The sequence below is a fragment of the Martes martes genome (assembly GCF_963455335.1).
Source record: "Martes martes genome assembly, chromosome: 2".
NCBI lineage: Eukaryota > Metazoa > Chordata > Mammalia > Carnivora > Mustelidae > Martes > Martes martes.
In genome coordinates this window covers 58,229,688-58,252,997 of record NC_137889.1, presented here as the reverse complement: position 1 = coordinate 58,252,997, position 23,310 = coordinate 58,229,688, and the positions used below count along the sequence as shown (strand labels likewise).

The 23,310-nt window shown below is 38.1% G+C and overlaps 2 protein-coding genes across 11 annotated transcripts in view; one reads left to right on the top strand and one right to left on the bottom strand.

The window, feature by feature from the left end:
- The window catches only part of INTS9 (integrator complex subunit 9), a 102,255-nt gene extending 92,368 nt beyond the window's left edge, over positions 1-9,887 (bottom strand). Inside the window, exon 1 of the mRNA XM_080795429.1 lies at positions 9,615-9,887. Within this exon, the coding sequence (XP_080651555.1) occupies positions 9,615-9,623 (9 nt within the window). The 5' untranslated portion in view covers positions 9,624-9,887. The remainder of the gene's footprint in view (positions 1-9,614) is intronic.
- Positions 9,888-10,116: 229 nt separating this feature from the next.
- Positions 10,117-23,310, top strand: part of HMBOX1 (homeobox containing 1) — a 196,659-nt gene continuing 183,465 nt past the window's right edge. For 6 of the 10 annotated variants that reach the window (XM_080797800.1, XM_080797804.1, XM_080797806.1 and 3 more), the window contains exon 1: positions 10,136-10,425. The gene's annotated coding sequence lies outside the window, so the exon portion shown is untranslated. Of the gene's footprint in view, positions 10,426-23,310 lie in introns of all 10 variants that reach the window. The other 4 variants (XM_080797802.1, XM_080797803.1, XM_080797799.1 and 1 more) reach the window with 2 other exon arrangements.

Below are 23,310 nucleotides of genomic sequence, written 5' to 3'. Positions count from 1 at the left end.
AGGAATTCACAAAACCAGTGTGGGTAGGATCTCACCATATATGTAAAAAATAAAAAAGGGATGGAAATTACATAAATATATATCCACAGAGTATCTCTGAAGGGTACACAAGAAACTGATAACTGAGATTGCTCTTGGGGAGGAAAATAAAGAGAGGAGCAGATCTCTTCACCTTTTTTCCCCTTAAACTTGTACAGTTTCTTTTTTTTAAACTATTAAATAATGTACATGTATTACCTATCTAAAAAATTACAAAAGAGGTGCTCAACATCACTAAGCATTAGGGAAATGTAATGGAAATCACAGTGAGATACTAGTTCACACCCATTAGGATGGCTATTAGCAAAACAAACAGAAAATGACAAGTATTGGCAAATGGTGAAGATGTGGAGAAATCAGAACCGTTGTGTACTGCTACTGGGAATATAAAATGGTGCAGGTGCATGTGCTGTGAAAAACAGAGTTTTTCTGTTCCTCATTCCTCAAAAAGTTAAATGAAGAACTACCATGTTATCCAGCGATTCTATTCCTGGATAAATATCCCAAAGAATTCGAAGCAGAGATCTGAACAGGTATTTGTACACCCATGTTCAAAGCAGCTTTATTCGTAATAGCCAAAAGGCAGAAATGATGCAAGGGTCCATAGACATATGAATGGATTAACAAAATGTGGTATACATGTTTGATGGAATATTATTCAGCCTTCTCAAAGAAGCAAATTCTGACACGTGCTACAACATGGATAAACCTTGAAGATATTATGCTAAGTGATGTCTGGACATGGATGGTGATGGTGACTCAACCATGTGGATGTACTATAGCCACTGAACTCTACTTAAAAATGGTTAAAAGAGTTAATCTTATGTTGTGTATATTTTACTTCAATTTCTAAAAAATGTAATGCACAAACAGAAAATCTGAAAAGACCCATAGCAAGTAAAGAAAGTGAATTAGTCAATTAAAAATCTGCCCACAGGGACGCCTGGGTGGCTCAGTTGGTTAAGCGGCTGCCTTTGGCTCAGGCCATGATCCCAGCGTCCTGGGATCGAGTCCCACATCGGGCTCCTTGCTGGGCGGGGAACCTGCTTCTCCCTCTGGCTCTGCCTGCCACTCTGTCTGCCTGTGCTCACTCGCTCTCTCCGCTCTCTGACAAATAAATAAATAAATAAAATCTTAAAAAAAAAAAAAAAAAAGAACAAGGTTATAAAAAAAAAAAATCTGCCCACAAAGAAAAGCCCAGGCCCAAATGGCTTCATTGATGAATTCTATCACACATTTAAAGAAATGATATCAATTCTTTGAGCACCCTTCCAGAATACAGAGGAGGTGGGAACATTTCTCAATTCATTCTATGAGTACAATATTACTCTGATACCAAAGCCAAAGACATTACAAGAAAACTACAGAACAGTATCACTTGTGAATATACATGCAAAAATTCAACAAAGTATTAGCAAACCATTTCTGGTAATATGTATACAGGACTATACATCATGACCAAATGAGAATTATACTTGGAATGTAAGATTGATTTAACATTCAACATTCGGGGTGCCTTGGTGGCTCAGTGGGTTAAGCCTCTGCCTTCGGCTCAGGTCATGATCCCAGGGTCCTGGGATCAAGCCCTGCATTGGGCTCTCTGCTCAGCAGGAAGCCTGCTACCCCCCCGTCCCCCCGCCTGCCTCTCTGTCTACTTGTGATCTATGTCAAATAAATAAATAAATAAATAAATCTTAAAAAAAATTTTCAACATTCAACCAAGGTAATACACCATATTAATATGATATAGGACAAAAACTATATGATCATCTTGATACCCCACTGAAAAGCATTTGATAAAATCCAAGACCCATTAAAAATGCTCAACAAACTAAGATTAGAAGAGACCATCCTCAACTTGATTAAGGGTACCTACAAAAAACCTATGGCTCACATCATATTCGCTACTGAAAGACTAAATGCTTTTTCCATTCAGATTGGGAACCAGGAAAAAAGATTGACAAGGATGTCTGCTCACACCACTTCAAGTCAACATTGTACTAGAGGTTCTAGCTAGTGCAATCACGCAAGAAAAAGAAATGAAATCATGTAGATAGTAGAAATGGAAACCTTACACACAATGCTAGCCCCAAAGTGAAAACAATCCAAATGTCTATCAAATGGTACATGGATAAACAAAATGTGGTATACTCATATAGTGGAATTTTATTAAGCAGTATATGCTACAACATGAGGGAACCTCAAAAACATTATATTAAGAGCAAAAAGTCCAACACAAGAGACTGCATATTGTAGTAGTTAATTTATATGAAATGACAAGAAAGGACAAATCTACAAGACAGAAATAGATAAGCAGTTGCCTGAGCCTGGAGGTCGTAATGGGGGTTGACTGCTAATGGGCACAGGGATCTTTTCAGAGTGATGGAAATATTCTAAAACTGGATTGTGGTGATTGTTGCACAACTGTGTAAATTTACTAAAAGTCATGGCATAGTACCCTTTAAATGTCTGAATTCGGTAGCATGTAAATTATACCTCAATAAAGCTGCTTTTAAAATGTAAAGAAAAAAAAGGTAATGGTTACAATAATAATATCCTCTACATTATTAATACTACTGCTTGTTTACTCATATTCTCATATGCTGGAAAAACATATGGGAAGGAAACATTAAATTAGAACATCTAATTATGCCTCCCTCTATTTTACTGAAATAGAAAAATGCAGAAATATTGTGTTTAGAAAAAGACAATCTCTGCTTAGGCCATAAATATCTGAGGAATGGATTATGCAAGACCTTTTACTATTTACCTCCCCCCCCTTCATAAACATGAGTGATGAAAAATAAACTGTACCTTAAGGGCAAAAAGGGTTCTCATTTTGCAATTCCTATTAAAAAATCACTTTCTTGAACATCATCTATCTGATTATATATCCTTGAGAGAGCTAAAGTTCATTCAGTTGTGCTTTCAATAAATTTTAAATGTTTTAGACCTTCAAGGCATTTCCTTCGGATATATAGTCAATCGGGGACAACTGAAACTTCCTGTTTTTCTCATAGTGAAGTTCCTACCACACAGTTCTTAGACTTGATCACTGAGTGCCTTGGGGTTTTCAAACTGACTTGTTTCTCCTTACAGTCTTTCTTATTCCCCTTCATCCTTTTAGTTTGCAGTCTTGCCTTTTTTCACGATCTCTGCAAATTCTGGCATCTACCTTTTCCTCAGCCCTTCGTGATATATCAAGTTCTAGCTTCACCTCACAGATCATCCTCTTTCTGGGGGTGATGGGGGATCTCCTCTGTCATTTATGCACACTTGGCCTGGCTGCCTCTCCAATCCCTTTGATCCCACAATACTGCCATCTTAATTACTAAACCCATGCATCAGCATTTTCAAAGCAACACCAGACTATTTAAAAATTTCCTTTTAAAGATTCTTATGACACAGTATTTTTTTTTATAAAATGAAGAAATGTGTTCCCCTTTCTGGTACATTTTCCCACATCCATATATCATTACTGTAAGGATTTTACTAAATATGGCTGAAGTTTAAGAGACAAGAGGGTGTGAGGATTGATGAGAGAAGAAAGTTGCATTAGTAAGACACATAGTAAGAGTAAAGAAACAGATGGCATTGTTGGCAAGGGGGAGGAAATGCATTCTCATACACTACTGGTACAATGGTAAACTAGTGGGCAAGTCGGCCATAACTGCTAAAATTTTAATTGGATACAATTAAATGCATTGTTTGACCATTACATTAAAAAAATAGGTGAGCCAGTGCCCGATGATATCTTTACATTAGAAGTTCATTGTAGTATTGTTTGAATTGCACAGTAAGCCCACTAGACATTACTTTCCATAAAGGCAGGGAGTAAATCTGTTTTGTTCCCTGCAATACACCCAGTACCCTGAGCAAGCACAGAGGAGATGGGTGGTCAAGAAGAGCTGCTGAATGAATAAATGAATAATGATGGAGATTTGATGGGCCGTGTATGCCTGGACCTCTGTTGGTATTTAGTGAGCCAGGAGCAAGTTTTCCATTTGGAATGTTGGGTTTTACTGATTTCCATGCCATGCTACACTCTTGGCCCTGGTATGTCAAGTACACTTTGCTAATCATCAGAGCCAGTAACAGTGGCATTTGAGTGCTCAAAGCAAACCAGGCACAAAGTAGATGTGTTACTGCAGTTACATGCAATACTAATGCTGTCATGCTTATGTTGTGAGTCATATATATTTTTTTCGATTCAACTATTATTGCTGAAAAAAATCTATTATTGGTATACTTATTTTTTCACCTTAAGTATAAAAGAGTTAATCTTCAGAGGAACAACAATTATGACTTTGAAAGGCCTCAAAGTAAATTTATCCATTTTTATCTCAGAGCACGGCTGAATAAAGTATGTGACTTGGTCTAGTGTTACACATTGCTTTTAAGTTTGAGGAAAGAAAGGAAAAAACCTATCATACTGGAGTTGTGATAAAACATGACCTTTTGGAAGCTCGAAATGATATTACATTGTGAAGACACACGAGGGCACTCTAATCAACCAGCGAAGAGAAACAGAAAAGAGTGAAATCAGGTTGACGGTTTAACAACTGCACCGTAACAGGTGAATTAATAAGCACTGGTAAAATTGTGAATGTTTGCAATTTATAGCAAGAGATTTTCTATTCTTGATCCAAGTTCTAAGAAGCCAAAAGCATTCTGCAATTCTGTAAATGACAGAAATAATCTATCACTCTCAGATCCCAGGTGAGGAAAAAACACACCCCTTTCTAATGGTTCGTTAAATTGACCTTGGGGCAGAATTTGCCCCTCGCAAACAAAGATCTTCTAGATCACCTACAATTCCACTTCATGTTTTATTTGTCCTCCACTGGGAATAGTGGAGGACAAATTCTTTGCTCCATCTGTTTTCCTGGAGAAATGGTGTGTTAAAAGTTTAAGCCTTCCCCAAAAAGCCAGTAGTAACAAAACAGCTCTTTGTATCAAGGGGCATAGATCACTGAAGAACATCTCCTGGCCTTCCTGAGTTTTAAATTTTGTAAATACAACTACAGCATACAATTTCCTCCATCAAATTCAAAAAGTATAGCAGAACAAGCATTTAAATGACCTTTCTTTCAGAACTGTAACAAAAGAGCAACAATAACTACAGAGAGCCATGGATTCTGAGGCAATCAGGTTCATTCACTAAGGATTATCATTAATTTTTTTTTTGAAGTTTTGTTTATTTATTTGAGAGAGAGAGAGAGAGAGCATGATCGGGTCGGGGGAGGTGGAGAGGGAGAAGAAGACTCCCTGCTGAGCAGGGAGCCTGACTCCTGGCTTGATCCAGGGACCCCAGGATCATGACCTGAGCTGAAGACAGACACTTACCTGACTGAGCCACCCAGATGCCCAGATTATCACTAATCGTAAAGTCATATTGAAATTTGTGCCTCAGCAAAATCATAATTTCCTGTCGTCAATCTTTGGGGTCAAATATAAGAATTAAAATGGAAAGTATTAAAACTTTGAATGCCAAGGGTGTACTGTGGTTGTATAATAAAGCTTTATTGACTTAATAAACTAGAAGATTCAATCTCTGGATCCATAGAAAGTGTGACACATGCTTCATTCTTGAACTGCTTCTTACTATCTTATTCACTTTATATCTATTTGAATGACTAAATTCATGTTTCAAACTCAATTTGTCAACGTATTCAGTTTTGTTTTGTTTTTTTTTCCCCACAATGTTTTGCTAAGAACCCTAATGAATTCTAGTCTCTATCCTTTCCTGAATTGGCCACCAGGGTATACCCAGGTAGGCTTAATTTATACTAATAACAGAACAGGCTCTAAAATATGATAATTTTCTTCTAATCTTCTAATTTTCCTGTTCTTTAAAAATGATTCTGGTTAACTGAGGGTGCCAATATACTCTCTACAGTTAAAAAAACTGCCTGAATACCACATAATATTAGACAGTAATTAAAACCGTTTGAGTTGGTATTTTTCTTTTTTCTTTTTTTTTTAAGGCAGAGAGGCAGGCAGAGAGAAAGGAAGGGAAGCAGGCTCCCCACTGAACAGAGAGCCCGATGTGGCTTGATCCCAGGACCCTGAGATCATGACCTGAGCCGAAGGTAGAGGCCTTAACCCACTGAGCCACCCAGGCGCCCCTTGAGTTGGTATTTTTCCATGGAGATATCTAAGGAATATTTTATAAAGTCAGCCGTGGTCTTCCCTTGGGTGTATGGAAAGCCAAGAGAATCATATGTGAAGTTAGAGAACTATAAATGGGATTACAGAGGTTAAATTGGGTAGTATAAAAACTAACCTGGGCACTCAACTCAATTGGTATGGTCTGATATGGAGCCCTTTATAATATCAAGGAAGTTTCCAAACTTTAATTTTTTACCAATAATCTTTTTTAAAGATCTTAACTTAATCAAGCTCACATTTAAAGCTAATTTTAAAAACAGCCTGGAATAAACTCTCCCAGTATGCACTCTCTAGCTTCCTTTCATTAAGAGATAACATATGCCAGGTACTTGGCAAGGTGCTGGAATCCCGGCCCTCATTAAGCAAAAGAGTCTTAAGGAAGGAATCTTCGATTCAGATCTTGGTTCTACTACTTTTCATCTGTGTAACTGTGAGCCACTTCGCTTTCCTGAGGCTCAGACTTTTTATCTGTAAAATGGGAATACTATCACCTAGAGCAAAGGAGTAAGTGTGACACATTGCACTGTACCTAGCACAGTGCATGGCACACAATAATGGCTCCATAAAAGGTAGTAATTATTATTATTATTTTTACTCCAACGGATATTGCTTATTGTCATGATTTAAATACACTCCTTAATCTTTTCTTATCATTAGTCACAGGATTTGATAATCCTTCAGAGATTATTTATTCAACAACTATTCAGTGGCATCATACTACGTGTCAGGCCCTGGGAATATATGAAGGAGGACAGACATAAAACCAATAATTAATTACCAGTGCTACAAAAAGAAAATGTGCCATGGAAGCATATAATGGGGGCAACCAATTCAAGGAAACCCTGAAGAAGTGTTAAACAGAGACCTGAGATACATGAAGAAATAAGGCAGGCAACAAAGCATTGTAGGCAAAGCAATACACTTAAAGTCCCAGAGGCAAAAGCAGGGTGAGCTGAAGGAACTAGAAGATGTGCAATATAATTGGAACCAGGAGAGCAAGGGAGGTGAGGGCTAAGTATGAGCCTGGAGAGGAAGGCACGCCATATTCTGCAAGCCAAGTTAAGAATTATAGGACTTTATCCTAAGGGCAAAGGAAGGTACTGAGGGGTTTTATGGAACTCTGCAATTTAAAACAACTTCTGAGATGTAGAGTAAATAGACTGGATGGGGTTAAGATTGAACACAGGGAGATCATTCAGAAAGTATTGTTGAATTCCAAGTATCCCGTGAAAAAAGCCAGTACAAAAGCAGTATTAACGGGACTGGAGAGAAAGAGACTTGTTCAAGAACAGAGGAAGAATCAAGCAAAAAGATGTGGTCCTAGATTGAGCGCGGGGAAGGTATTCTGGGAAGTCATAATCTCAAAACAAGAATGTGCTCAATAAAATGTATTTCTGTGTTTCATGAAATAAATGTAAAGCATGGTTTATTACTACATATTCCTGACGCAGTACAAAAAATTAAAAATTTCAGGCCATGGGACAATTTATTTCAACTTTATCAGGCTTGCCACACACAGGACATCTAAGTGAGCATCAATATTTTTCAAAGCACTTTGCTATGTTGATGGTAATTCTGCAGAGATCCTACAAGATCATCTAACTACCAAATTAGTTTTAATATGTAACACATGGATTGAAAGTAAAGAGGAAGGGACTACAGATAGAACATTTCCTCTTCCTAGGAGGCATATTTTGGTTCTTAAAGGAAAAAATCAAGTTTCTACTTTTTCCTTCCATGTTTTCACATCTGTAAATATATTAAGCAGAAGGATATTATGAGGAAACCAAAGTATATGTAAAGTAAATCTTGGCTCTCTGAGACTCTCAGCAAAATGCATTATTATGGAAAAAATTGCTTCACACTTGCAAACTCTTTTCCACCTGTAATGTGAACCCTCTTCATGGAAGGCCCTGGCCTACTCCTCTTATCAGTTTAGAGTGCTTTCCAGGAAGCTGTCTTTCAGCTCTTCCCCATCTATTATTCTCTCAATTCCCCAAACGCTGAACACGTTTTTATTTTACCATAAATTGCAATGAATTATTATTTTGGTTTTCTTTTCTATCTTCATTAAATTGCATGCTTCTGTAGGGCAAGGCAGTGACTTTCAATTCTGCATTCTTTTTTTTTTTTTTTTAAAGGATTTTATTTATTTGGCAGAGAGAGGTCACAAGTAGGCGGAGAGGCAGGCAGAGAGAGAGGGGGAAGCAGGCTCCCTGCTGAGCAGAGAGCCCGATGCGGGGCTCGATGCGGGGCTCGATCCCAGGACCCTGAGATCATGACCTGAGCCGAAGGCAGAGGCTTAACCCACTGAGCCACCCAGGTGCCCCTCAATTCTGCATTCTTAAATGTTTCATACTCGGGCCCAGGAACAAATTGTAGTCAGAGTTTACTGATCTGTGCGCCCTTCTCCCTACCTAAGGGCAGCCTTAAATGGCAGCAGTGTTGGAGTTTAATCTACTTTAATACTTTCTGACTTCTTTTCAAAAAAACCGCTAACACTATGCAGAGTATATACCTGGAGAGAGACAGAGACAGAGAGAGAGAATGTAAGTGGAAAAGTATGTTCAAATAAGAAAACAAACCTTTTGTTTTTGTATAAAAATCACAGAAAGTAAAGCTTGACATACTTGGCTGCAGGAACATTAATTTTAAAAGGTTGAGAAATAGTGTCTCACACCTCCTAATTAATGCTATTATTAATTCTATACAGATAGAATAAACTAGTTAGATCTACGCACAACCAAAACGGCCCAAAATAAAGGTCTGAGAAGTTTTCTATAAGCAAAGTGTTTGGGTTTTGTGATGAAAGACTTCTCCAGATACTGTTCCCCTCTAACCTTGCCTCATGCAGTCGCTAGGGTGGAGTGCCTTAACACTTGCCTCTCAGCCCACGGTATGTAGTGTTTAAGACTCAAATCCTCCAAAGTCATACCCTGGCTTCGTCCTTCTCTGAAGTCCTAGGGCAGTTAGGACTCTATAGTACAAAATTTAATAAGTGATTACCCTCTGCTCGATATTTTCTACTCTCCGCTCAGATCTAACAAAAGCCGCCTCAACAACGGTAGGGAGAAACGCTAAACAAGTGCCAATAGCACGGAAAAGAAGTTAACCTATTTCAACACTCACGTGGCAGCTGAGAAGTCAAACCTAGCTCATTAAGGCCCAACCTTAGTTCGGAGGAGGAAAAAATGCGACAGAGTCAACGTTTTATCTAACCAAAGGGACCCGTCAATGGATCGATAAGATCTCCAGGCAGCTGGGGGTGGGGGCTAAGATTCAAACCTCTCCAACAGCAGCAGCTTTCCTTGGCCCACCCACTTTCTACTTCCCAAGGTGCAAACGAAGAAGTCCAAAAGGATATGGCATCACCTTTGCTCTCTGACCTAGGAGCAGAGACTCACCAGTTTCATACTGGACTTTTGGTTGTTCAGTACCAGACACTCCACTCCTCAAACGCAGAAAGCGTCTTCCGGTTCAGTCACCGCCACCGGCCCGCCGAGAGCATGGCGGGACATGCAGTCCTTCTGCTCTACGCACCCCCCCCTTCCCGGGGCATCATGGGAAATGTAGTCGTTGCTCCATGAATCATGGGAACTGTGGTCATCTTTCTTTTCCGTCCCTTTCCTCTCCAACGCCTCCTTCGGCCAGCTCAAATTCATCCCCGCCGCCAATTCATCCTCCCTCCGCACCCCAGCATGATATCATGTCCCGTTGCTGGGCCTGGGACCCATGGTATTCTGGGATGTGTAGTCCCCATGGCACTGGAGACCCTTACCCCTCCTCCCTGTGGGAAGGCGGATGGGCGCGGGACTTGCCGGGAGCTGTAGTTCCCAGGGGCCTCCGGATGCCGAGTCCCGAGCTTTTACTCAAGGGAGGCAAGAACTACAACTCCCAGGGCCGCCCGGCGGCAGCAGGTGGGAGCGGGGCTGTTGATATCAATATGGCGGTTGTCAGCCAGACAAAGACAGTCAGTCTGATGTGATTGAGACAAGGGTGGTTTTCAGGGGGAGACTGGGAGATAGGGGCCTCCCCTCCCCCTTCTCCTCTTCCTGCGCCGGCCTCAACCCCTCCCCAGTCCCCTCCCGACTGGCGCCCCACGCGGAAGACACCCCTCCCCCTCCCGCTTTCCCCTCCTCCCTGCCTCAGCCCTTCGTACTGGGACGTTGGGGAGGGGGCTGTGCCGGGCGGAGAGAACTCAGCAAGGATTCTGAGGTGAGTCGAGCGGTTTTGAAGCCGGACTACCTCAAGTCTCTTTCCTCACTTCTTTCTCTTCACTTTTTTTTTTTCTTTGAGGGGTTTTGGGGAGTAAGTGAGTGGGCTGGGGATGGGTCTCGTAAGCGGCCCGATTGAGAGGAGGGAGGAAGCAGGGGGCTTCCGAGTGGGTAACCCGGACGCAGGGTGTGGGGTGGGGCAGTTTGTGGGGGGCGGTAATTGAAAGGCGTCGGCTGCTCCCCAACTCTTTTCTCCTGCTTTCCTCCACTGTGGGCGGAAGGTTTGAATCCTGGAGGTGGGGTCTTCTGTTTGGAGTTTGGGAAACTGCGAGGTGAATTTGAGGTGTGTGGGTTTGTTTGGGGTTTATAACTGTGTTTTAAACTGTGTGACGTGTACTTGTGTGATATGTTAGTCTTGAATAAATGTCTATAGATAGGGAGTTAGATAGCTGGAGTCATAGCTTTTATCTGGGCCTGGGCAGAGAAGCGTGCGTGAGGTCCGGGTCCTGGACCTTTGGGCTGGCGACGTGGTCCGGGGTAGCTGGGGTTAGCAACTCGTTTGTGTCCCATTGCCCGCTCACTCTTCTCCTCTCCGCCTCCGCCCCCTCCCCTGGACAAATCTCCACCCCAAACTCCGGGTTGAAGAATTTTAGAGATGAGGTGGTGTGGAGATGGATTTTTGCATCCTTAAGTCCATAGATAGGTGGGAAAGGAAAAGTGTTCTTAATATTTTATTCCGGAACCGTGTTTTGGTTACACTATTGGGGCTACTTTGAAAGGAGTCCTCCACCCACCCTCACCCCGAAACAGTAGGTAGATGTATCTCGTCGTCTTCGTGTTAAATGCATTAAACATTACTTAAGATTCGGGGGCGTGCGGTGGGGGTCTGGAGTGCTGACATGGGTATGCGTCTCTGTGTGTGTACTAAAGACACAGGATGACTGTTGTGTATCTTGAGATAGGGAGACTTATTTTCGTACTAGGAAAAACTGTTGGAAATTATTTGGTGGCGGGGGGAGTAGCTGATAGGCGCAGCTTGTATTCTTCTTCTACCCCACCCTGTTCTGTCTCGGATTTGTCTGGAAGCTGGTATGGAAGAGTGAGGAAGCATTGGGTGAGTGAAGGGTGGAAGGCAGTTGACATTAAAGATACTATACTCTACAAAGTTGAATAGTGTAAAGTGATTGCTGTTTTTTACCCTGAAGCTTTAAAAACCCTTATGTATCTAATAGGGTAGAGTGATGTGACTAGTTCATTTCTCTGGGATCCTGCAGGTATAGAAACCTCTCTTCCCTCCCTCCCTTCCTTCTTCTCTTCTTTCCTTCCCTCTTTCCTCCTTCAGTCCTTTCTTTCTTGGCATGCTGCATTTCTTTTCCCAGATGGACATGATGCCTCCTGTACCTGTTTATTTACTTTGTCCTAATATAGTTGTGCTTTTTGTGATTTTACTGTAAAATGCATCATTAGATGAAAAGGACTTGCATTTGTTTTTACTTTGTATTTATGCCACAGGTAATTGTCACAACAGGATTGAAGTGCTTTGCATTAAACTAATTTTAAAATTGCACAACTAAGTTGTTGTTTGATCTAGTTGAATTATGTTTATAAGTCAAGTTTGGAAAATTTGAATTCTGATTTTTTTTTCCTCAAGTTTCAAGTAGAGTTATAAAGGCAAGAGGATTGCAACATCTCTTTTTTCTCACAGTCTTTAATATTTAATAACATTACACCAGGATAATTTAAGACCATATATTTTGTAGTTTCTTCAGCCTGAAATAGAAGGTTTTCAATAGCACTTCTGTGACAGTTTTTTTGTGTAATACGGACCTTTACATAACTAAAGGAATTGGCATACTTGCTCTTTTGACTGTTGAGATATTTACATGTATGGCTCCACACTTACCAATTCTCAAACCTATCAGTAAAGGATCTTAGATTCCCTGAAAGTCACATAGATACAGTATGCAGTTTTATGATATGTTTTATAACCTTTGATTTGAAATTTCTGCAGTTGATCATTCACACAGATGAGCTGACTATAAACGTGAGGTAGTTTGTGTATTTAGATTGACCTGAATAGAAAAAAAAAATTGATGTATGTGTCTTCTAAATCTCAAATTTAGAACATAAAATATGTTGATACAAAGCTGAACCTTTGGTTTGTTTTGGACTAGGATATCCAGAATTTTTTTGTTTTAACCTTCCATCTTAACCTGAAATACTACTTTGCCAAAACTGGAGGAAAATCCTATGTAACTACATAATAGAGTATATTTTTGCTGAAAGGTATTCTGTGAGATGTAGAGTTTTTAAATATTAGATACTTATTTTAGAAATAAAAAACTAAAATGTTTAAGGGTTGGAAAAATAAAACAGTATTTTCTCTTCCACCTACCCTTACCTCCGATCTTCTTTTCTTTCGTGGAAGGGCAAAGTTACTTACCGGGAAAAGCTTTCATTAAACTTTTTCTGACTAGTAGTCTGGTTGAAATTACTACAAGTAAACCATATTTGTTGCATTTGGCGGGGCTGAATCTGTTGCATTTTAAGCACCGAGCATTAAAATGATGTAAAGCCTTTACTGCAGGTTAAAGCATAAAACATTGTCAGCATGTGGAAGTCATATGGTTTATGAAAAAAGTAGAAAATCAGGGCATTGGTGCCTGTCCAGCTTAAAATTTCATCCCGTAACTGTGAAAGACACATTTATTTTAATATGATTGCTTCTAAAAATATTGCCTGTATTATGGGAAGTTGAGAATCCAAACTGTTTTTAACCAATCTGTTGCTAGTTTAGTGTACTGCGTATCATGAATACTGTGGTTGCAAATGTGCATCAAGGAACCTTTAGGGGTCAGCTTTATGTTGCATGTCTGTAGTGAGGCTTCGTTTTCAATGCTGTATGAACAGATTTCACTCTTCTTAGCACAAATCCTTAGTTGAAGCATCACTAATAGAAATATAGTAGCTCAGTAATGGTAAGTTATAAAATATATTACAACAAATCTCTCATTGTTTCATCATTTAAAAAAAATAGAAGTAACCAGTTTGTGGCAATTTTTGCGGCAAGTATGTATTGGAATGGGATTGCTTGTTTCAATAGATGTTGAACACATTGGGGATATTTATGCAGTTCATTTGGGGTCTTGTGTATGTTATATTCTGTCCATTCCACTTCTAAATGTTGCACACAGCTTCCATATTTCCTGTAATACCACATTTGCTTTTTGGGTTCTTTTCTTTGCAGCTCTTGCTTCTATTATTTTGTATGCAGATCTTTAAATTTGAGTTATTTTTCTTGGAAATTAGAAATTTATCCCAAGATGTCATTTTTCATAAATGAAAGTTGGTGTAACACTCGGATTTTTAAAACTGTGAATGTTTATAGGTAAACTAGAAAGTGCTCAGTGAAAATATGTTGGGTTTGTTTTGAAAACTTGCTTTATTTAGGGTTTTTTTTTGGCTTCCAAAATTAATTTTGTAGCTCCCTTTGTTTTTTGGCCAGATTTTTCTCTTAATTATTGGTTTTTGCTTCTCAATTCAGTAGAACTTTAAAAAAAATTTTATAAAAAAATTGTTAGTGGGAATCACAGCTTGTCTAGAGTGTCATATAGCTATATTTACATATGTACTCACATAAAGCATCTTTATGTTTGTTTATATATGAAATTGGTATATATCTATGAGACATGCAACCTGTAATAAAGGAATCTGAACCACAAATAACAGGACACTAAACAGTGGCTCAAACTAGAAACCAGAGTAACTACCACCATAGGCTGTCCACATTATAGAAGTTATGGAGATTTTCAGTGTCATTATAAACCATTATTTTAACAGATTATGCCAAAATCTGTTTCTCTCAAGATGGAACCTATTGGTATTGAAATTTTTCTGAAAATAATATAAATTAATATGTGACTTAGATTCCTAGGTACAGCTGTCTCCCCACCTGTCCCATACTGGTTGTAGGGCCCAGCATAAGTATAGAGGAAAGGTTTTTCTGATGAATTATTTGAGGTATAACTTTTACTTATAGTCTATTTAAACATAATCCAGTGCTTTAGTTAATTTGTTTTTCTTGATCCCAGATGAAGCAAGTTGGAAATTTACTATAACATTGTTTTGGACACTTTCCAAGAGCATTTAGTTACTGGAAGTCTCTGACTTTGGCATAGTTTTACCCTTACAATGGTAATAAGTTTGAAGTTACAGTAAGTTTTTCCAATGGTTATTATAATTCTAATGCAATATGTTACAGACCCTTGACTTGGGGAATAAGGATACTGTTTTTTGTTTTTGTTTTTTCATTTACAAACAAAAGGAGAAAAAGCAATAGATTTAGTTTCAAGTTATGAGTTATTATACTTTTTTGGGATCCTAAAACAGGTATTCATAGATCCCTCCTTAAAAATGATAAAGTGATTCTAATTCATTCAGAGGGCATTTAGGGTTTTTAAAACTCAGAGTGCTGTTTATGATAATGTTTACTAAGTTGCACATATCCTCTGTAGCTTGTCTCTAATGCTCAGTGACAGTCTGCATGTGGTTTATTGAAAACATTTAATAGCTCTCTTTACTGTATGAATATTAAACAATTAGTGTGGAGTTGCCAAGGGGCAGTAATTTTAATGTTTATAGTTACAGTTTTCAAAGAAGGGAAAGTCAAATGCTGTGGCTGTTGCTGAAATGAGGATGACCTGAGACTAAATTTATCTGCCTAAAATTTTGATAAGGTAGTGGCGTGATTAAAATGAAACTGGGGTTGGGCCAACTCAGTCTAACCTTGAGTCACTCTGACTCTCCACATCCAATCATAGAATCAAGTTGATTATACTTGCTTTGTATCTGTATCAGTTGACTTCTTTTCATTATATGCTATTCCCTTAACTCGGGCCTTCATCATTTCTGTCTTGCCACATCAGTTTCTTAACTAATTTTCCTGCTTTCAGTATTTTTTTCTTAAGTTACTTTTCACTCCTACCTGAGAGATCTTGCTAAATCAAAGTGTGGGTTTGATTGTTAGCCATACTTTGCCTGTAATCCTTCAGAGGCTCTCCAGCCTTTCAAATAAATCCAAAGGGTCATTCCACGCATGTCCAAATCCTGGCTTTGCCAGTTACTTGCTATGTGACTTTGGGCAAGTGTTTTAATCTGTCTGTTCCTCAGTTTCCTCATCTGTAGAATGGGGATACACAGTCCTTACTTCATAGGATTTTCATTAGCCCTTAGAATACTGTTAAGTACCTAGAATGCTTCAGGAATATCATAAATGTTAACTATTATTATCATCATATTATACCACATATTTTGGGTTCTAGTTTCTTCTGTTTATTTCATCATTATCAGCTCTAGACCCTGTGCCTTAGCCATGTCAAACTACTGGAAGGCCAAACAAGCACTCTAGCATAGATAAGGAGGGTGAAGTATTATTAGTCTGTGAGGGTTACAGTTGTTGGTAATGTCTTCAGAAGTAAAGAATTAATTGTGAACTTTAAAACATATTGCTGTATAAAGAATAGTAGTATATTTTGTTGCTCTGACTTCTGTTTTTTCCTTCAAAGTAAAAGGCAATGTTAGATTATTGCCTAATTCAGACAACAACTTAAAATTCACTTTCTTTGCCCTTGTTAATGCATTTTCATGTTTCAAGCTTAGATTCCCACTGCTAATCCAACCTTTTTATCTTCTCACCTAATTTCATGAAGGATCTATTAATTTTGTATATAATTTCTTTCATTTTTTCCCCACAAATCCAAATTCTTATTCCATTTTGGGTAATTTTTTTTTTTTAAACATTGCTATTGAGACAGTTGGATGGTTGCATTATATATGATCTGGGAACGGTCATAAGTTTTACTTACATACTAATGTTTATACTTGAGGTTGAGTGGCTAGTTTATTTCCCACTGCTTTAGTTGGTTTTCCAAAGTGGTAGATGATACATATATGGTGATTCATATCTGTGTCTCATTCCTCCCTCATGGAGGAGAAAGAATGTCCTGTTTTTTTGGTTTTTTGTTTTTAACCAAACTGAGTCAAGGAAAAATATTACCCAAAACTATGTATAGAGGTAGCAAGGTGATAGCTAAGATATCAGTCCAGACTTTAGAATGTAATTTTTGTAGGAGGCTGTATTATGACTATAGTTTGCAACCACTAGCCTAGCCAGCATTTACCTTTGTGGAACATAATTGTTCATTGTGGAGAACTTGAAAGTAGCTGTTCTGAATATTATCTTTATTTGGTTGAAAAATGCATTTTGTGGATTCACATATAGCCTATCTGTATTTAGTTTTACATAGTAACTGTTTAAAACCACTCAGGACAAGAATAGTTGCTATAGTCTGAGGAAGACCTCTCTGAAAAGCTGGCATGATCTTATTTATTTGAAATTCTGTATCATCTTTGCAGTAAACTGTCATTTTCCTCCAAAGGTGGTAGTCCAAGGTTAAATAAAAATATCTTTGATTATTTTTCCTCTCAAAAAGGAACTTTTCTTAAAGTATGATAATTAAAAAATACATATATTGCTGGGCACCTGGGTGGCTCAGTGGGTTAAAGCCTCTGCCTTTAGCTCAGGTCATGATCCTGGAGTCCTGAGATCGAGCCCCGCATCGGGCTCTCTGCTCAGCGGGGAGCCTGCTTCCTCCTCTCTCTCTCTCTCTCTCTGCTTGCCTCTCTGCCTAATTGTGATCTCAGTCAAATAAATAAATAAAATCTCTATAAATAAATAAATAAAATCTTTAATATATAGGTATATGTGTATATATATATGTATATATATATATTGCTTTGATTTCAGTTTAACACAGGTATCAACTGACCTGGTCTTCTTCCCTAAAACAAGGAATTATTTAATGAGCACAAGTTATTAGTTACTTCAATTTTAATTTCTAGTTTCTGAAATAGATGTCTTAGTTGACAGCATGTCAATTAAATAACTTTGTTATTGACAGTGTAAGCTTGTATGTATAAATGATTATGTTTCTATTTCCTAGTCAGCTAAACAGGGTATTTAGATTAATTAAAAAATACAAATGATATTTTTGTTATTAAAGTAATAAATTGTTTACTTATTTATTTTTAATTTTGAAATAATTATAGATTCACAGGAAGTTACAGGAATAGTGGAGAAGGCCTATACCTTTCACCCAGTTTTCCCTAATGGTTACATCTTATGTAGCTTCTAGTATCGTATTAAAATCCGGAAATTGACATTGGTACAATATGTGTATATAGTTCTACACCATTTTATCACATGTGTGGATTCTTTTTTTTAATTTTTAAAGATTTTATTTATTTATATTTTTATTTGACAGAGGGAGAGAAGAAAGGGCACACATGCACAAGCAGGGGGAGTGGCAGGCAGAGGGAGAGGGAGAAGCAGGTTCCCTGAGGAGCAGGGAACCAGATTTAGGACTTGATCCTCGGACCCTGGGATCATGACCCGAGCTGCAGGCAGATGCTTAACCAGGCGATCTGCCCTTGCTCATGTATGGTGGATTCTATAACCACCACAACAATCAAATACTATTGAAGAACGATTCTTTTGTTACAGAGATTGAATAATTCCCCTCTTAGTCATAAATTTTGTTTTGTCAAATATAACTAAGGAGAAGAACACCAATTATTGGATCAGTCATTTCACTCTTTTGCCTTTTATAGTAGTTCAGAAATTCTTTTGGCACATCTTGAAACTTTTTTTGGGAAAGTCCAATTAAACTTTCTTGTGAGAATTTAAAAATTGGCAAGCTTTACTTAATTGAGGATTTACAATACTAATAGCCATTAAACTTTTTAGTTAAAGTTAGTAACATGGAAAATTTCTGTAAATAAGCATGTAAGATTTAAATGAATTTAAGGCTTAAGTGATATATTTCTTGCAAGACAGGAAGTATGCTAAAATCTGCATTAGATAAGCAAAATAAAAATTATTCAGATGTTAGTTTGGCCTTTAACAGTGTTGAAGCAAACTTGTCAGATGAATTGATAGTAATTTTATCTTGGATTTGTTGTAGGGGAACTCTCTTCAGAAAAAGTCAGTTCAAAGACTGTTTCCAGAGAAAGGATCTTTAGAGGGGAAAAAAATGGGGTTCTAGATACTATTGTTAGTCTACGTACAAGAACAGACCATCAGGTTAGAGGCTAGTTACAGGACTGGCCTTTGCCTTCCCATTATCAACTGTCTAAGTTATGAAGCCTGTCTTAAAGATGAGGCTATAAATGTAATATACTACTGATCATTATAGACATCAAACAACAAATATCTGCTTTAAATAGGCTAACAGAATATTTTGAAATATGTTACCAGAAAAGATATATCACATGGCCTTTTTCTCCTCTAAGTTTGAGACAGTTTTTTTTTTTTTTTTAAAGATTTTATTTATTTATTTGACAGACAGAGATCACAAGCAGGCAGAGAGGCAGGCAGAGAGAGAGGAGGAAGCAGGCTCCCTGCGGAGCAGAGAGCCCGACGTGGGGCTCGATCCCAGGACCCTGAGATCATGACCTGAGCCGAAGGCAGAGGCTTTAACCCACTGAGCCACCCAGGCGCCCTTGAGACAGTTTTTTTTATGCACACTGATAATTTGCTTTGAAAATAGCAATTAAATTCTAATTTGTTTCATTGACAAGAATATGATAAGTATGGATGGTACTTTCTGATAAGTCAGATTCATATTTAGAGAACTTTTTGACTAACCTGAGATTTCATTTTCTTCCTGGTGCAATTTTTTTTTTCCTCTTTGGATTTATCTGTTGCCAGCTTTTTATTTATCTTGGTGTACATTCTAAGAAAAAAATAATGCTTTAATCAGGAATTCTTTGGCTTCAAAGAAGTTTGTTGTAGGGATCCAGCTCTTTGAGGTTGTGTGAAAGGGAGATCTGTAAGGAATCTGAGAAGCTAGTCTCTGATTCTCATTCTGGGTATATATGGTTTCTTGTCTTGCCTTCTCTTTTTATGTCTGCTTCATCAAGCTTTGTTACTTTTTCCTTCCACTTCTGTTTGCCTTACTGTAGTTTTACATAGTTTCTGCTTCTCCATAACTTTGAATTGCAGATGGATTTCGTTCACCAGCGGTGCTGACTTGAACTGTTTTGTCCTTTCAATTAAAGCTTACTTACCCTCTTAGTGGCGATGGTGTGCTTCTTTTAGTTCAGGTGGCAAGAGGGAAACCTGAATGTATGACCATGAGTTAGATGTCAGTTGTATTCCATGACCTTAAGGGTATGACACAGGGGGAAGTCACCTTTTATATAAGGCTAATGCTTTTGGGTGCTCTGCATGAGGAGGATTCTCTTGTAGGGATTGAACAGGGCACTCAGTTAAACATGTCAAGTATAGCAGTGCATGTTTAGGTACTCTGTGGGATACAAAGATTAGTTGGATTTAATCCTTTTCTTCAAGGATCAAATAATTTGTAGGAAATGGCAAAAGTCTCCCAGTGTAATTTAGTGTTAGCTTTTAATGTTAGTTACTTCAGGCAAACCAGAAAGATGACAAAGTAGGACTGTAGAACTAGACAGGATTATGGAAAGAGCCAAAAGTAACACTAGAGACATGGCTGTACTGTCTCAACAATTTGAATCACAGATCTTTTAAACCATGAAAGTAGTTTGAAGCTATTCTTTCACGATCCTAGTTGCTGCTATCAGAGAGCATCCCTTATTGACTAAAGAGGCTTTTTCCAGTTCTACCTCTCATCAAGCGCACGGCCTTTTGGCTACCGTTTGCCCTATCAGTGGTCAAGAGACATCTTAAAAGAACTCACTATTTCAGAAACAGGAGCATTCTCATAGATACAGTCTATATGGTGACAACTGTCTTCTTAAAAAATGTCTTTCAGGGCACCTGGGTGGCTCGGTCTTTAAGCGGCTGCCTTCAGCTCAGGTAATGATCCCAGTGTCCTGGGATCGAGCACCCTTCTCCCCAAATCAGGCTCCTTGCTCAGCAGGAGGCCTGCTTCTCTTTCTCCCACTCCCCCTGCTTGTGTTCCCTTTCTTGCTGTGTCTCTCTCTGTCAAATAAATAAGATCTTTATAAAAAAAGTCTTTCATCCCTGACAAGCTTTGGTGGTAAATTAGGACACAGACAGGATATTTGTGCCCTCTTACTCAAGAGGCAATGAACAGGAATTCATATGGTAAGTCTATAGTACTGAGCATTTTCTTCAGTACAGATCTGGCAACATAAGTATTAACTTACTGGGTCAACCCAGTTTCTAGTCGACACCATATGTTATATTTAACAGAAGATCCGTGAACTAGGGAAAGGAACTAGAACTTTTTCTCTCCCTATGCCAGTATTGGAGTTGATATGGATTTCAGGGTTATAAACTCCAAAGGTGAGTCTTGATTAAGTTAACCAAACCAAGATTGAAATTTTGGAAATAAGCAAAAATCAAGCATAGGCAGTGAAAGAAATTAGGTGATCACTTTCAGATTATAAAGCCATAGAAGACAAACAGTGGGGAGTCATAGAGTTCAAATACTTAGGCAACACAGGAAGGCACTGCATCTCAAGTTTTGTGCAAAAGAATTTCCTGGAAAATGTATTAGAATTTTTGTTTTATGAACTCCACTCCCAAATTTTTAAAATCTCAGATAGGCCCAAGAATGTGTCCTTCATAATAAGCGTGCCTGGTAATTGTAATAAGGTGGTCTTCAGGACATTTGGAAAATGCACAGACATACTACTAAGAACTTACTATGTGCTTGGTTTTATGGTAAAATACTTAGTAATCTTAAATTCCTGTATAACTTGGAATGTTTCCTCCCTGACATATGCCTGCCTTATTTTAAATATTCCATATCCATCCTCTATAACTGCTTATGATACTAGATTGTGCCATGGGATGTGTTTTGGTTAACCATGGCTGTTTTTCTAGATGTAATATTTAATGGTTAGTGTTATACCCCAAACCATCTAGTCTTTTGTGGTTATGTCATATGTTCATTTTCTTAAACTTCTGTAATTTTACATACCAACTCTTAAGGCAGTCCTTCCCCTTGCCCCTACTCCCACCCTCGGTTTAGTCAATAAATTCTCCCTTATTCTAGTTTTCTAGATTAAGCAGGATTTTCTTTTTCAACATACATGCTTTGGTATATCAACCATCTCATGAACCTTTACCCTCACAAATTAATTTCTCACCTCTTTAAAATGTGTATTGTCATTCTTCTCAGAGTCTTAATTTATCTTAGAATATTGAGCTGGTTGAGAACATGGATTTGGAAGCCAGACTACCTGGGAGTAAATCTGACCTCCACAACTTACTCTATAACTGCATAAACCTCTGTAACTCCATCTGTAAATTGGAGATAAATAGTAGTGCCCATATGACAGGATTGTTGTGAGCATGTAAGGCAATATTTGTAAATTACTCTGCTTAGTAGTATATGTGCTTAGAAGTGTGGTTGCACGGATTAAGACATACCTTATCATTTTATTATTAGTTGGCCTTTGCTACTGTTTCTAAGGTTTTTACTCTCCTTCTGAATCAATAGAGTTCTCATATGTTGTATGTAATGTCTTCCTAACCAACTTACTTTTGTTCCCTGATTTGTTTTCCTTCTCAGTTATCCTTTCATAGGCCTTATTTGCATTTGATGCAAATGCCTGTTTCCTTTTAGTTAAAATTCTTTCTGTCCAGGTATTCTTCTTTCCATCATCCTTTTTAAAATTTACTTCTGGTCTTGGAGTTCCTAGATTTAAAACCTTAAAAACACCCTTTTAGTACTTTCTTTTCATACTTCTCTCCCTCCTCTCCCATCTAATTCATCAGCAGTGTTCTGCTGATTCTTTCACTATCACATCTCTTAGATCATTCTCTCCCTTTTTACATCTATAGTTGCCATCCCCATCACTTCTTGCTGAGATGATTACGGCAGTAAAACTGGCCTTTCTGCCTCTTTCCTACTCTATTCCATGGTGCATAGTACTGTTAGAATAATTTTCATCAAACACTTTTCATCAAGTCATTCAAGAAGTTGCTGTACCTTCGTTTGAATTGTGTTATATTCCAATTTTAATCCCAGCGCTTTTTTTTTTTTAGATTCTTTCCTCCCTTACTGGCATCCTATTTTCTTATTCTTAAATTCTTTTTCTCAGTTACATTCAAGTAAATTACCTTTCTTCCTGCTGTATGTTTTCAGCCTTCATTTCTTGGTATTTGCTAATTTCCCTACTTAATGTCTTCGTATATCCTTATCTTGCCAGTTAAAATCTTCTTAATAAAACCCATTTAAAGCCTTCCCTCTCTGAGGAGATACTTTCCAGTGAACCCTGTCACACTTGGACCAGTTATTTACTCAAGAACACAGACTCTTGAATACTTATGCACTCAATTAATAGTGTCTATAATTTGTATTTACTTGCATTGTATATCACATTGTAAATATTCTAGTTTTCATTTTATGTATATGAATTGGATTCTAGTTGAAGTGTAAGATCCTTGAGTCTCCTATTGACTTATCCCTCCCTGCATTCTTTTCCCTTCTATAATTTTCATAGTCCCATTTATTACTTCTCATTCATCTAATATATTTTTCATTTTTAATTAATTAATTATTTAATTTTTTTAGAGAGAGAGAGAGTATGTGAGCAGAGGTAGGAAGAGGGAGTGGAGAGGGAGAAAGAGAATCCCAAGCAGGCCCTGCACTCATTGTGGGCTGACGTGGGAGCTCAGTCTCGTGACTCTGAGATCATGAGCTGATCCGAAATCAAGAGTTGGAAGCTTAACCCACTGAGCCACCCAGGTGTCCCATCTAACTAATATTGATTACATACTATATAAGACATAGGCCTATACTTTAGGTACTTCACAGTTTGGATTTGATAAGATCTGAACCTAGAGGTACAGATTTCCATACTGTACCTTAGTTAT